The 16,843-nt window shown below is 36.9% G+C and overlaps 1 protein-coding gene across 3 annotated transcripts in view; it reads right to left on the reverse strand.

The window, feature by feature from the left end:
* Window positions 1-14,579, reverse strand: part of LOC114469926 (nipped-B-like protein A) — a 44,291-nt gene extending 29,712 nt beyond the window's left edge. For 2 of the 3 annotated variants that reach the window (XM_028457830.1, XM_028457828.1), the window contains exons 1-9: window positions 14,242-14,579; window positions 12,321-12,456; window positions 12,073-12,238; window positions 9,146-9,246; window positions 8,921-9,032; window positions 8,685-8,848; window positions 8,059-8,207; window positions 3,434-3,524; window positions 2,604-2,822 (exon numbers count right to left, since the gene is read on the reverse strand). In XM_028457830.1, coding sequence (XP_028313631.1) covers window positions 2,604-2,822; window positions 3,434-3,524; window positions 8,059-8,207; window positions 8,685-8,848; window positions 8,921-9,032; window positions 9,146-9,246; window positions 12,073-12,238; window positions 12,321-12,384 — 1,066 coding nt within the window. In that variant the 5' untranslated portion in view covers window positions 12,385-12,456; window positions 14,242-14,579. The remainder of the gene's footprint in view (window positions 1-2,603; window positions 2,823-3,433; window positions 3,525-8,058; window positions 8,208-8,684; window positions 8,849-8,920; window positions 9,033-9,145; window positions 9,247-12,072; window positions 12,239-12,320; window positions 12,457-14,241) is intronic. The other variant, XM_028457829.1, reaches the window with a different exon arrangement.
* Window positions 14,580-16,843: the final 2,264 nt, after the last annotated feature.

A 16,843-nucleotide genomic window follows, 5' to 3' on the forward strand; every position in this document is an offset into this window, starting at 1 on the left:
ACACCATGTACACTACACTATATATACACTATATACACTACACAATATACACTACACAATATACACTACACAATATACACTACACCATATACACTACACCATGTACACTACACCATGTACACTACACCATGTACACTACACCATGTACACTACACCATGTACACTACACCATGTACACTACACAATGTACACTACACAATGTACACTACACAATGTACACTACACCATGTACACTACACCATGTACACTACACCATATACACTACACCATATACACTACACCATATACACTACACTATATACACTACACCATATACACTACACCATGTACACTACACTATATATACACTATATACACTACACAATATACACTACACCATGTACACTACACCATGTACACTACACAATGTACACTACACAATGTACACTACACAATGTACACTACACAATATACACTACACCATATACACTACACCATATACACTACACCATGTACACTACACCATGTACACTACACCATGTACACTACACCATATAAACTACACCATATACACTACACCATATACACTACACCATATACACTACACCATGTACACTACACTATATACACTACACTATATACACTACACCATATACACTACACCATGTACACTACACTATATACACTACACTATATACACTACACCATGTACACTACACCATGTACACTACACTATATACACTACACTATATACACTACACCATATACACTACACTATATACACTACACCATATACACTACACCATATACACTACACTATATACACTACACTATATACACTACACTATATACACTACACCATGTACACTACACTATATACACTACACTATATACACTACACTATATACACTACACAATATACACTACACCATGTACACTACACCATGTACACTACACCATGTACACTACACCATATACACTACACCATGTACACTACACTATATACACTACACTATATACACTACACTATATACACTACACTATATACACTACACAATATACACTACACCATATACACTACACCATATACACTACACCATGTACACTACACCATGTACACTACACCATGTACACTACACCATGTACACTACACAATATACACTACACAATATACACTACACAATATACACTACACCATGTACACTACACCATGTACACTACACCATGTACACTACACCATGTACACTACACAATATACACTACACAATATACACTACACCATGTACACTACACCATATACACTACACCATGTACACTACACCATGTACACTACACCATATAAACTACACCATGTACACTACACCATGTACACTACACCATGTACACTACACCATATACACTACACCATATACACTACACCATATACACTACACCATGTACACTACACTATATACACTACACCATGTACACTACACTATATATACACTATATACACTACACAATATACACTACACAATATACACTACACCATATACACTACACCATGTACACTACACCATGTACACTACACCATGTACACTACACCATGTACACTACACAATGTACACTACACAATGTACACTACACAATGTACACTACACCATGTACACTACACCATGTACACTACACCATATACACTACACCATATACACTACACCATATACACTACACCATATACACTACACTATATACACTACACCATGTACACTACACTATATATACACTATATACACTACACAATATACACTACACCATGTACACTACACCATGTACACTACACAATGTACACTACACAATGTACACTACACAATGTACACTACACAATATACACTACACCATATACACTACCCCATATACATACACCATTACACTCACACCATGTACACTACAACCATGTACACTAACAGACACCATGTACACTACACCATATAACTACAACAACCATATACACTAAAACCATATACACTACCTACACCATATACCTACAACCATGTAAACTACACTATATCACTACACTATATACACTACAACCATATAAACTACACAATGTACACTACACTATATACACTACACTATATACCTACATACACTACACCATTACACTACCCATGTACAACTACACTATATACACTACACTATATACCTACACTATAACACTACACTATATCCAACTAACACCATATACCCTACACCATATACACTACACCATATACACTACACCATATACACTACACCATGTACACTACACCATGTACACTACACCATATACACTACACCATGTACACTACACCATGTACACTACACCATGTACACTACACTATATACACTACACTATATAAACTACACCATATACACTACACTATATACACTACACTATATACACTACACCATGTACACTACACCATGTATATGACACGATGCACGACTCATGATCTAGCGGAGACTTGCACGATCCAACAAAATAGATGCACAAGTCAAAAATCAGATCAAAATAGGCCAAAAATCGCACAGTGTATGCCTGTCTTAACCAGAAAGATCAAGTTCATACTAAACTAATTAGAAGGATCAGATTAAACTAAACTAACCAGAAGGATCAGATTCGTTAGACTTGACCCTGGTCAGCTTCAGGGTGAGTTTGGTGGAGTCTTTGTTGGGAGAGCTGACAATGTCGTACAGATCTTTCTCTTCTTTCACCGTCAGGTCTTTTTTCCGTTGCTGGAGCTGTTTGAGATCAGGACCTGATTCTCTTGGTGAGGCCACGTAAGGAGGGGGCGACTGCAGAATCAGGGGGGGGCGGGAGCCTGCTGGGACCAGAATCACAATCGTTTTTTAATGCCAAGTACATTATCATATACAAAGAATTTGTCTTGGTGTATTAGTGCAAAAGAAAAAAACAAGGCTATAATAACAAGTACTTAATGAAAAAAAATAAAATATAGGGAGCAATAACCCATGTATAAAAAATAATTTAAACACAAAATGTACAGTGATGGACAAACTGATTCTAATGCTTGCAGAGGACATTGTGATGTGTAGTGGGAGCAGGTGGAGGAACATAAAGAAGAACATGTGGAGGAACCTATGATATGTGATGAGAGCAGCCATGTTGTTGGGTTAGAGACAGAGGACTGATAATGATAAGATGAGGAATGAGTCCATCACATGTGAGATGTTTAGGAGAAGAATGCTGAGGGTGGAGGACTAGAGCAGAGAGATTAATGGATGTGGAGAGAAGACATTCATTCATAGGGTTAGATGGAGGCAGGTCATTCTCTGTGACCCCTCCCTCAAAGGAACAACAAAAAGAAGATGCTGGTCTATTTTTTATTATGGATTAATGTCCCTAACTTAGTGTATACCTCATTTTGAACACATTTTACACTAACAGCACATCTTTAACTTTGACTGTTTTTACCTTTGGACGCTCCTTCACTTCCTGCTGGAGAACAACTGGACTGTGGAGACCTCAAAGTGAAAGATGGATTCTTCACAGCAGAGTCCCCCTCCTGGACATGCACACAAACACACGAAACTCATTTGAACGCTATCTGCTACCTGCCATGCTAGTGCACGTCTACATGCACAAGCATGTGATGGAGCTCCCACAGAGAAAACTAGAGCTGTAGAAAATTGTTTCCCATCGAAAGACTAAGTTTTTATTCTATATTTAATAGGGATGTAACGATCAATCATAAGGCAGTTAAAAATGGAATCATAGGTATCATGCTTGATATTGATTTTCTGATAATTGAATCGCAGTACCTTTTTATTTATCCTTCTCTTGTCCAAATGCTGGGGCGGCAGGCGGAATCTGCTACTACTTTCTTTCTGGCCGCCTTCTACTCTTAAACATATTCATAAATGATTCCTTACCCCTTTAGCACCGAAAGAATATCTGTAATATTACGTGAATATCTGTAAAAGTCACGTTTTTCTATTAGCTCTGTCTGCTAGCATAGCTTATCTTCTTCACTACACAGAATAACTGCATGCCAACCGACCACTGGGTTACCAGCGCCCTCTGCTGGTCCAAACAAATATCTGACGTAAATTCAGTGAAATTACTGTTTTTTGTTTTTTTTTAAAGTCCAATTGTTAAAGCACAAAATACATTTTCAGTTGCACTTTTAACTCATTCAGTGCCAGCCATTTTCAAATTTTCTACACCCCTCAGTTCCAGCCGTTTTTGAGTATTTTGATTGATTTTAAAGACCCACAGAATATTTTCTACTATGACTATCTGAAATCTGACACCAGATTCTGAAAGACTGAAGCCTCTACTGTCATTTGTTCTTTTGTTATCAGCCGTTGAATAGACCAAGTTATACACAAATCTTCAGTTTCAGAGCAAAAAGCTGAGAAAACAGCCTTTTTGTAAAAAAAACCCTGTCAGTGACTTTAAAGCTATTTTTTTTCTTTAGTGACAACTATAAAATCTGAACATTGTTTCCTTATATAAAACATTAAAAAAAAAAAAAAAAAAACACTGAGACCGGGCTTTTGATGGCAAAATTATTATTATTTTGCTGTCTATGTCAGAGTTGAATGGATTTCTTACTGTATTTTGGCATTCCTCCAACTTTCCCTCCCGTCAGTCTGCACACAGACGTAACTTCCTCCCGACACTCAGCAATGACCCGTTTAGCCCAGTTAGTTGATGGTTTTATCTCACGATCACAACATTATCAATAATCCACTCAGGTCCACATGTTCTGTGTTAGTATGTGGAGCTGTGAGCTGCTGGATACGTCACAATATCACTCTGTAGCGCCATAATCTCACTCGTTCCCGTTTCTCCTCCCCAGCAAATGGTAACATCAGTGGCTAATCTCTCATCTAAAGGTGTACTGCTGCCATCGTCAGGGCACAGTTGGTCACTACAACACCCCACAGCTTTGATATTGATGAGGGACCTCCGCCAGGGTGTTTTCTAGTAATCCCCGTGAAAAACCGCAAATGACGAGTTTCTTGTCAATGGCGCTGAGCATGTGATTTGAAATGACGAGATATCTTGTCGGGGGCACTGAGTGAGTTAAAAAGAAAAGAAACTATTATGCAGTTTTGCATTGTTTATTATAGAACCAGAATTTAAATTAATAGGCTTCTTCTTCATTTGTATTATTCCTTTATTTATTTCATTGAAGATTTATTTCTAGTTAAATTGCATTGTTTTGAATAGTTTATCAAGGGATTCTTTTGACAATGAAAAATAAAAGGAAAATAGTACAGTTTTTTCTAGTTTTTTTCCCAAAAAATAAATCAAGGAATATTTTTCAATCATGATTTGTCTATAGTCCCATTTTGTAAAAAAAATCGTGAGAGAATCGTATCGGGAACCCAGTATCGTGATTCGAATCGTATAGTCGTTGAGTGTATCGTTACATCCCTAATATTTAACATTTGGTCAAAGCAGAAGTTCATTGACGAGGATGGACAAAGGTAAAGGTATGGCAAATGTATTTGTATTTGTAACTCAATGTGTTTTATATGATCAAAAAGTGCAACAGAAAGCGTTCAACAGCTTAAAATATATAAGAACATTTAAAATCAGCAGCAAAAACATGACATCATCAACAAACACATGACATCATCAACATGACCATAAATCTCTCAATCATACACAGTAGAGAAAAATAGTTCCTTTAACTTTGATTTAAAAATGTTCACATGTGATGCTGACTTCAGCTCTGCTGCAGTTTGTTCCACTTCTTTGCAGCATAACAACTAAACACAGCATCACCATGGTTACTGTGAGCTCTGGGCTCCACTATCTGACCTGTGTCCATAGATCTCAGAGACCTGCTGGGTTCATACCTGACTAACATCTCACTGATGTATTCTGGACCAAACCCATTCACACATTTATAACCAGCAGCAGAACTTTACAGTCTCCTCTGGGGCTGACTGGGAGCCAGTGTAATGTGTTCTGACCTCTTTGTTGTGGTTCAGACCTGAGCTGCAGCGTTCTGAACCAGCTGTAGATGTTCGATGAAGACCATTACAATAGTCCAGTCTGCTGGAGATAAAAGCATGGACCAGTTTCTCCTGATCTTTCTGAGTCATTAAACCTTTCACTCTGGAGATGTTCTTTAGGTGGTAGAAGATGTTTTTGTGATAGATTTGATCTGATGCTGAATGTCAGATCTGAGTCAATCAGAACACCAAGGTTTTTGACTTGGTCTTTATCTTCTAAAGATCCAGACTCAGATACTTGCTGACAGCAGTCCTCTTTTCCTTGTTACCAAAGACAATCACCTCCATCTTGTCATGGTTTAGTTGAAGGAAGTTTTCACTCATCCAGCAGTTTACTTTTTCTAAGCAGTCACACAACACCTCAATGGGACCATAGTCATCTGGGTTCAGTGATAGATATAGTTGTGTGTCATCTGCGTAGTCCAACCCATGTTTGTAATCTGTGCAACAAAATTGTATGATCTACAGTGTCAAATGCAGACTTAGATCCAATAGAATGAGAACAGATACTTTTCCTGAATCAGTGTTCAACCTTATGTCATTGATCACTTTGATCAGATCAGTTTCTGTGATGTGATGAGAACCAAAACCTGACTGAAATGTATCAAATATTTTGTTGAATGTTAAGAATTGACTCAGTTGGTTGAAGACCACCTTCTCAATGATCTTGGCCATGAATGGAAGGTTCTGATTGACTCATCCCTCAGTGGTTGAAGCTGTTCAAGCTTTTTGTTATTTTGCTGGTTTGTTCTGATGTTTGATCTTATTGATTGTATTTTTTTATTGAAATTTACAGCAAATTCATTGAATTTTCCAGCTGACAGTAATTCAGGGGCTATCTGATCTGGGGGGGTTGTGAGCTTTTTAATTACAGAAAACAATGTGCGAGAGTTGTTGACATTTTTAGCAATAATTTCAGAAAAGTATTGCTGCCTTGCTGTGAACAAGCCATCATTGAATTTTCGCAGACTTATTTTGTACAGTTCTAGATGAATTTGGAGTTTTGTTGATCTCCATTTACGCTCAGCTCTTCTACAGTCAGATTCAAATTCTGCATTATCTCAGTCCTCCTCCAAGGTGTTTTCTGTGTGTTTGGTTTTCTCTTAGTTTTGATTGGAGCCACCACATCTATGACATTACAGAATTTTGTATTAAACTCATCCATAAGATCATCAACTGTATCACCACTCAATGTTGGTGTCATTGCTATGGCTTCTATAAACTGTGCACTTGTGTTGTCATTTATGTACCTTTTCTTTAAACACACATAACTAGGGGGAACAGATGTTACAGTCTCTAGGTCAAAAAAGACACAGAAATGATCAGATAGAGCAAAGTCTCTTACATCAACAGCAGAGATATCAACACCTTCAGAGATAACCAGCTCCAAAGTGTGACCTTGAGTGTGTGTCGGACCAGTCACATGTTGTGTAAGACCAAAAGTATCCATTAAAGCATACAGTTCTTTGACAGTATTGTCCATGTTATTGTCTACATGAATATATAAGTCACCTGTTATTATTAAAAAGTTGTATTCAGTGCATACAACTGACAGCAGTTCAACAAACTCATCCATGAATTCTCCAGAATATTTTGGGGGTCTATAAACTTCGACTTCACAATTACATAATTTCATCAAAGAATGTGCGACAAAAAGGCAATAACACTTTTTATTTATCCCCAATTTTTTTAGTTCTGTTTTGTGTTAAATATATATATATATTATTTTTTTTTCAATAAAAAAGCATATGAAAAGGCATGAGAAAGCAAGTGAGTGAGAAACATTATAAGTGAGTATCGGATGTTATTATTATTATTTATTTTTATGTTATATTAGATGTTATCGTGAGTGTATCATTAATAATTGATATCATATCAGTGGTATTGATGATCTAAAAGCTTGAATCCAACCCTAACCTAACCCATTTTATTTGTGTTAATTGCTTTTATTTTGAAAATGTTCCCTAATTCCCACAATCACATCCACCTTAATCTTTGTCCTGATGAAAGTGTTCCAGGATTAAAAAGCCAGGCATGTTATAATGATTCTAAATGAGTCACATGTACCTCAGAGCCCAGTCGATGCACCATGTTCAGGTAGTCCTCTGGTCCATGTCTGTCTGAGTGGTGGTTGGCAGCGTTAGACATCTGTCCTGGTACTTTGCTCTCATGGAGGTTTCGTATCGCTCCTGGAACCATAGGACTGGCCACAGACACTAAAAAGAAAGCCACAATATGTATTCACTATGAAAAAAGGCAGCTGTTAAAGACCATTTAATGGATTATTCCATCAATTAATCACATTCAATATACTCAATTTTAAATAAACAAAAAAACAATCAAATCAATCCTAATACCAAACAGTTTGTATCTTTCAAAGAAATGTTTACATTTATTTATTACATATTTATCACTCAAAGTAGAAAAAGGGAAAAAAATGCATGAATGAATCACATTAACATGAAAATCAAATCTTTCAACTAACTGCCCTTATTTTATTGGTAAAAAACAAATATATGGTCTCTCAAATGTTTAAAAAATATAAATGTTAAGGCACTGATTTGGGTGAAATAAAATGACTTTTTATGAGATATTTGAGTGATTGTTTTTCTTTGAACCTCCTTCTTCCTCTTTTCTTTGAAGTAGTAACAGCTAGCATGCGCGCGCACGCACACACACACACAGCGTATTACCTTGCTGTATGTGCTGGTGCTGGTTGTAGCTGGGGGGCTGTTGGTGGGGGTACTGCTGTATGTATCCAGGGGCAGGGCTCTGAGGGGTGTAAGGACTGGGTACTGGACTGTTCTGTTGACCAAGGTACCGACTACTGGAACCAGTCTGAGGGGCCACAAACCGACTGTAGAGCAGATGAAATAATAAGTATATAATAATATATTACATATATGTAAATCTGATTACGCTGACTCACTTTGATGGGTTGGGGGAGATTGCAGCTGGTTGGTAGTTTGCTGACGGTGCAGGACTATGCAGGGAGTTTGGGGTGATCTTAAATGGTGGAACCATTGCCTGCTGCATAACATCTGCAGAACAAGTGCTAGATCAGAACATGTATCCTTCTGTTTTTCTTTATTTACAGAACTTCAAAGATAACTTGTATGACATTATCAACACAACAAAAGAGGAAAGGCTTTACTTTTCTCCCTGAAGATGCCAGGATTCCTGGCCAGCATGGTCTGCAGCAGCATTGGAGCATCTCCTTCAGGCTCATCACTGCCCAAGTTATCCTTCAGCTCTCTGAAATATTCACACACACATAGTTATACAGGTGCTGGTCATATAATTAGAATATCATGAAAAAGTTTATTTATTTCAGTAATTCTCTTCAAAAAGTGAAACTTGTTTATTATATTCATTCATTACACACAGGCTTATATATTTCAAATGTTTATTTCTTTTACTGTTGATGATTATAACTGACAGCTAATGAAAATCCCAAATTCAGTATCTCAGGAAATTAGAATATTACTTCAGACCGGTACCGTTGACCTTGGACCTAAGGAACCACAGTGGACCAACACCAGCACATGACATGGCACCCCAAACCATCACTGACTGTGGAAACTTTACACTCCACCTCAAGCAACGTGGATTCTGTTCCTCTCCTCTGTTCCTCCAGACTCTGGGACCTTGATCTCCAAAGAACATGCTAAATGTCCTTTGATCAGAGAACATCACTTTGGACCACTCAGCAGCAGTCCAGTCCTTTTTGTCTTTAGCCCAGACGAGACGCTTCTGATGCTGTCTCTAGTTCAGTGTCTTGACACCAGGAATGCTACAGCTGAAACCATGTCTTACATACGTCTGTACGTGGTGGTTCTTGAAGCTCTGACTCCAGCTACAGTCACTCTTTGTGAATCTCCTCCACATGTTTGAATGGGTTTAGTTACACAATCCTCTCCAGGGGGCGTGGCTATCACTATTGCTTGTAGACTTTTTTCTACCACATCTTTTCCTTCCCTTCACCTCTCTATGAATGTGTTTGGACTCCAACATGAACATCCAGCCTCTTTGGTCATGACCTTTGTGTCTGGTCCTCCTTGTTCAAGGTGTCAATGGTCGTCTTTTGGAAAACTGTCAGGTCAGCAGTTTTCTCCATGATTGTGTAGACCTACAGAACTAGACTGGAGAACATCTAAAGGTCTTTGTAGAACACCAGGTGTCTTTAATATTCAACCTCTCCATAATATTCTAATTTTCTGAGATACTTAATTTGGGGTTTTCATTAGTTGTCAGTGCTTATTCTAATGTTGATGATTATAACTATGTCAGTCTGTGTAAAATGAATGTATACATTATACAAGTTTACCTTTTTGAATGGAATTACTGAAATAAATCAACTTTTATATGATATTCTATTTACATGACCAGTACCCCAATCCAACAACCAGAAAAAATAACATTCATGTGCACTACATTCTTTTAAATGAAATCACACATTGTAGCGCTCTTAAGCTGAAGCATAATAAATCAAAACATCTATCAACGGGTTGTGTAATTCATAAAGTGGTTGATTGTAATACTTTAGTCAAAGTAGGACCTGGGTAACTCCACTAGTCCTCAGTGTGGAGCCATAGCTATGCAAACGCTAGCACTATCACTAGCATGAGAAACATCATCACCACTGTGATCAACCAACCAATGAGAAAACACTAAAGAATGGTCACATGTTCACATCCATAGCTACTTTCATTACACACACACACACACACACACACACACACACACACACACACACACACACACACACACACACACACACACACACACACACACACACACTCTCTCTCTCTCTCTCTCTCTAATGGAAATAACCAGCTAATGAAAATCCATCTTAAATGTTATTATTTAGGGCGACCGTGGCTCAGGTGGTAGTGGGTCGTCTTCTGATCGAGAGGTTGGGGGTTCGATCCCAGTACCTGACTATGTGTCGAAGTGTCCTTGGGCAAGACACTGAACCCTAAGTTGCTCCCAGTGGTCGACTAGTGCCTTGCATGTCAGTCCTGTCCCACTGGTGTGTGAATGTGAGAGTGATTGTGTGAATGAGCTGATATGTAAAGCGCTTTGAGACTGTTTCAGTGGTGATAAAGCTCTATATAAATCATGTCCATGTACTAGGGATGTAACGATTAATCGTAAGGCAGTTAAAAATCGATTCATAGGTATCACGATTGACATCGATACTTTGAAAATTGAATCGCAGTACTTTTCTTAAACAGCAGAGGGCGCTCTATATTTATCCCTTCTCTTGTCCAGCAGTGTACCGGCGGGCGGAATCTGCTACTATTTTCTTTTTGGCCGCCTTCTATCTTACATGTTAATGTTACATGTTAGTAAATGATTCATTACCCCTCTAGCACCGAAAGAATATCTGTAATATTACGTGAATATCTGTAAAAATCACGTTTTTCTATTAGCTCTGTCCGCTAGCATAGCATCTCTTCTTCACTGCTACATTAGCTGCATGCCAACCGACCACTGGGTTACCAGCGCCCTCTGCTGGTCCAAACAAATATCTGACGTAAATCAGTGTAATCACATTTTTTTTTCTTTTAAAGTCCAATTGTTAAGGCATAAAATACATTTTCAGTTGCACTTAAAAAAAAAAAACGAACTATTATGCAGTTTTGTATTGTTTACTAATTGAAATTAATAACCTTCTTCTTCATTCGTATTATTTCTTCTTTTTTTTTTCATTCAAGATTTATTTTTAGTTAAATTGCATTGTTTTGAATAGTTTATCAAGGAATTCTTTTGACAATTAAAAATAAAAGGAAAATAATACAGTATTTTCTATTTTTTCCCCCCAAAAAAGAAAGGAATATTTTTCAGTCATCATTTGTCTACAGTCCCATTTTGTAAAATAAATCGTGAGAGAATCGTATCGTGAACCCAGTATCGTGAATCGTATCGGGAGTTGAGTGCAAAAAGAATATTTTTTTTTCACTCTTCTTTAGGACAATTTGTAGACTAATACTAATAATAATTATCATCATAATTTGACACTTTCACTCTTTATTGTAAAGGAAACTAACATATTCAGATATGATATTAAACACTCACATGTGCTCTGTGGAGACCTGGTTGAGACTGTGAGCTAGCTGAGTGGCTAGGTTCTCATCCCGACAGCCCAGAAGACACGTGACCTCCTCTGCAATCCTCCCATTGTACAGGAGGCTCTTAGTGGTGGTGGCAGGTAGGGGGGAGGGGAGGGGCAGCTGGTTCAACACTGACACATTCAAACACAACAAAGATAAAAACAAGTGTCAGTCATCCTAACTAACATGTTTCCATTGATAGTAATAACTCACAGTCTGTGAGGCTAGCGATCCCAGCGAGGGTGGTGATGGGAACATGAGGCATATCCCCATTCATGCTTAATGTGTGGGGTGTGTGTTAATACACAGGTAGATCAGGGTGGATGGACGTCCTCACATCTCCTGGCACCTACACACATGACAACAAGTAGCACAGTGTAATATTACTCTATTACTAGTAGTACACACACATATGCTACCTTTGAACTACTAATACATGTCATGATAAAAATGTTTATTATTGAGCTTATATAAGATCTCATCATCATTTAATTAGCTCTAAAGGGTACAATACGTATAGTCTGCTTTTTATTAGTTAACCTTGCTTGGCTTTTGATCAAATTTAATCATTTATTGTTATACAATTAAACGTTCATGGTGACTGCATATGATACATAAAGCTGTAAGTAAACATTGCATGGGGGTTGTACATAATTAAATTATAGTTTGTTTGTTTGCATATTTATACTTAATGACCAACTCACTAATCACATATCTCTTCATGTTTGATTGTATTGATGGCTCCTAGATTAATATACAAGTAATATATTATTATTATAAACATTGTGAATTTAACACTACTTCCATATATCAACAATCACAACCCAGCTGTCAGATCACTAAAATAAACTTGTTTTTCTGCTTAATGTGTATTAATAAAGGTTTGTTGTTTACTTTAAATTGTAAAGTCTAACATATGTATACTGTGGATTGCTTTAAATCATGTATACACAAACAATAATATAATATAAATGCTGCAGTTTACACATTTAGACACTGTTTGCATTTATAAATATTTGTCTCACCTGCAAAATTATCTGATTAAAAAAAATACAAAGAAAATAGATATAATTAAGATGTGAGTAAATAAAATCCATTGCGCTACAGTCGACATGAGCACAATAATAATAATAATAATAATAATAATAATAACAACAACACACTCAGTGGCGTTTCAGAGTTTATGTTTTTTTAATTATTATTTGTTGAAAACAGATTTTTGCAATAGTTGTTAAAGTAGGAGAGTGAGGCTGGTGAAACATAGAAAAGCTAAACCTTTAAAACACAAGACAAAAAACATTTGATGCTAAGGTATTTCTCACATTAATTATATTATTACACTATTACTCTAACAAATAATTGATCTTCAATTCAAACCTTCGGAAAGCATTAAGACAATTAATAAAATAATAACATAATTGTGTTCACCAACTTAGTAACACTATAGTCAACTGTTAGCATGATGCTAGCTCAGTGTGATGTTCTGACAGCTGGAAGAATAGAACCAACAACACACAGTGACGTGAGCTAACCATGAACAGAACAGCCAATCAAAACACAGCATGACATACCTGCACTATCAGGTTAGCACAGTTAGCTTCTTCTTTCTACTGTTTCACTACATTAACATTATGTTCACCGTGCGAATATTTAACAAGATGGAAAAAAAAGTCCTCCGAGCACAAAAACACTGTCTGCATGACACCATTAAGAATAAAAGTAGCTTTTAAAGTCAGTCAGGTGAGCTAACTATTAGCTGTAAACTCTGCTTCTGTAATAATAAACAGGATAAATAAAAGGACAGGACGGTTGGAGCTAACACATGCTAACGCTAACTCTGCACACAATCACATTATAGTTTACACTAATCAGTGCAGACAGAGGATTGTGGAACAAATTTCGGGCTCAACAAATGACATCCAGAGGAGGGCCGAGCGCCTCGGTTGAGCAAAAACACACCTAGCACCTAGCTAGCTCAGTAGACTAGCTGCTAACTGCTAGCTTCCGTTACCTCCCGGTCAACAAATTACGGCCCCGTAGGCGTTCCTTAGCACAGCGTTTCTCAGCGAGAAGAATAATGAGGGCAAATGTAAAGAGTTTAATTGTGAAGGATGGGCGGTGTGGTTGTATTTACCTTGTGATGTTCGTTCAAAGGGAGGGGAATGTTGTCTCTAGCTCCCCCTTTCTTCTCTCTGGGTTAGCTCCAGCTAGCCGCGGAGCTAGCCGCGGAGCTATCAACAATAATCCGGGTCGGACGGAGTCGCTGTTCTTCTGTCACTCAGCGGTGAATAATTCGGTCTACATTCACGAGGAAACATCCGCTCTTCTGACTTCCAGTCGGTCTACACCGACATGAGCATCAAACGCAGCTAATTTCAACAGTAAATAAGAAATATGACGATTGTTGCGATCATCCACAGACTCTCCTCTCGTAGAACAAAATGCCGACCGGAAGTGCTGCGTCGGACTGACCGAGAACCAGAGAGTGAGTAGTTAGTGTATAATAGCGCCTCTAGTGGTTAGTAGTAGTTAGTGTATAATAGCGCCTCTAGTGGTTAGTAGTAGTTAGTGTATAATAGCGCCTCTAGTGGTTAGTAGTAGTTAGTGTATAATAGCGCCTCTAGTGGTTAGTAGTAGTTAGTGTATAATAGCGCCTCTAGTGGTTAGTAGTAGTTAGTGTATAATAGCGCCTCTAGTGGTTAGTAGTAGTTACTGTATAATAGCGCCTCTAGTGGTTAGTAGTAGTTAGTGTATAATAGCGCCTCTAGTGGTTAGTAGTAGTTAGTGTATAATAGCGCCTCTAGTGGTTAGTAGTAGTTAGTATATAATAGCGCCTCTAGTGGGTTAGTAGTAGTTACTGTATAATAGCGCCTCTAGTGGTTAGTAGTAGTTAGTGTATAATAGCGCCTCTAGTGGTTAGTAGTAGTTAGTGTATAATAGCGCCTCTAGTGGTTAGTAGTAGTTAGTATATAATAGCGCCTCTAGTGGTTAGTAGTAGTTACTGTATAATAGCGCCTCTAGTGGTTAGTAGTAGTTAGTGTATAATAGCGCCTCTAGTGGTTAGTAGTAGTTACTGTATAATAGCGCCTCTAGTGGTTAGTAGTAGTTAGTATATAATAGCGCCTCTAGTGGTTAGTAGTAGTTAGTGTATAATAGCGCCTCTAGTGGTTAGTAGTAGTTAGTATATAATAGCGCCTCTAGTGGTTAGTAGTAGTTACTGTATAATAGCGCCTCTAGTGGTTAGTAGTAGTTACTGTATAATAGCGCCTCTAGTGGTTAGTAGTAGTTACTGTATAATAGCGCCTCTAGTGGTTAGTAGTAGTTAGTGTATAATAGCGCCTCTAGTGGTTAGTAGTAGTTACTGTATAATAGCGCCTCTAGTGGTTAGTAGTAGTTAGTGTGTAATAGCGCCTCTAGTGGTTAGTAGTAGTTAGTGTGTAATAGCGCCTCTAGTGGCGTCAAACGACACGACATGCACATTTTGACAGTGCGCCGCAGGGTGGCGCTCTCACACTGTGTCAATAATACACTATTAATAACAATACACTAATCTAACTTTTTATTTATAATATGTATTAATTCCAATAGAATTAATTAACTAGTTTATGCTTTTATTCTATGTAAGATGACCTTTGGTGAAAGGCACCATCAAACATATTATTATTATTATTATTATTATTATTATTCAGTTTCTGTTGGTATAACTTCAGCTCTTATATTCACAAGTGTCTAATATACCACACAAACAAATACACAACAATAATTGTTTTTTGTTTTCATACTTTTATTGAAAAATATTCATGCAAGATAAAACTAAATAAAGATATCAGCAGCATCTGTAAACATAGAAGCTTTTCCTTTTGCTTTGGAGTAAAAACCTGTAAATCATTTTCAACACTTCAATTTCACAACAAAACTATAGCAAATATTAGTCAGCTTATTATTTATTATGAAATCATGTTCTCAATCACTCTATGTATCTATATAATTTTAAGGCCTCAGTCTGAAGTTAATGTACATTTATCTACATATTTTAATACACTATATTCAAATGATTCACCAAACAAAACAGGCTAAATTCATTCATTAAACTTTTGTTCTGGTCTTTAATCTACACAAAGGAACCTAAATGCTATCATTTGGAACATAGTAATCATAAAGTAAATGAATAACGTTATAAACAAAGTGAACCCTTTGTTTTGGTGTTTCTTTTATTACATTTTTTGGTCCAATTGATTGAAATGAAGTGATTTTGACGTCTTGGTTTCTGCTGATTATGATTTGGTGTAAACTTTGTATCTCAAAGTTACTGATGCCAATAATATGTTTAAAGAATGAACACAAAAGCTTTAAAACATTTACAAATGTCTGCTTTTGGTTTTAAATTAACATAGTTTTCTCAGACATTTGTAGTTTTAGTCCATGATGTTTGAATGTAACGTTGATTTATTATTGGCTCGTGAATTTTAACCTCTCGTTTAAATCACAGGTTTCTGTACAACTAATCTAAACTAAGCTAAGACACACTAAACTAAGCTAATCTAATCTAAACTAAGCTAAACTAAACTAATCTAAACTAAAATAATCTAAACTAAGCTAAAACACACTAAACTAAGCTAATCTAATCTAAACTAAGCTAATCTAATCTAAACTAAGCTAAACTAAACTAATCTAAACTAAAATAATCTAAACTAAGCTAAAACACACTAAACTAAGCTAATCTAATCTAAACTAAG

The sequence above is a fragment of the Gouania willdenowi genome, chromosome 9 (assembly GCF_900634775.1).
Source record: "Gouania willdenowi chromosome 9, fGouWil2.1, whole genome shotgun sequence".
NCBI classification, from domain to species: Eukaryota; Metazoa; Chordata; class Actinopteri; order Blenniiformes; family Gobiesocidae; genus Gouania; species Gouania willdenowi.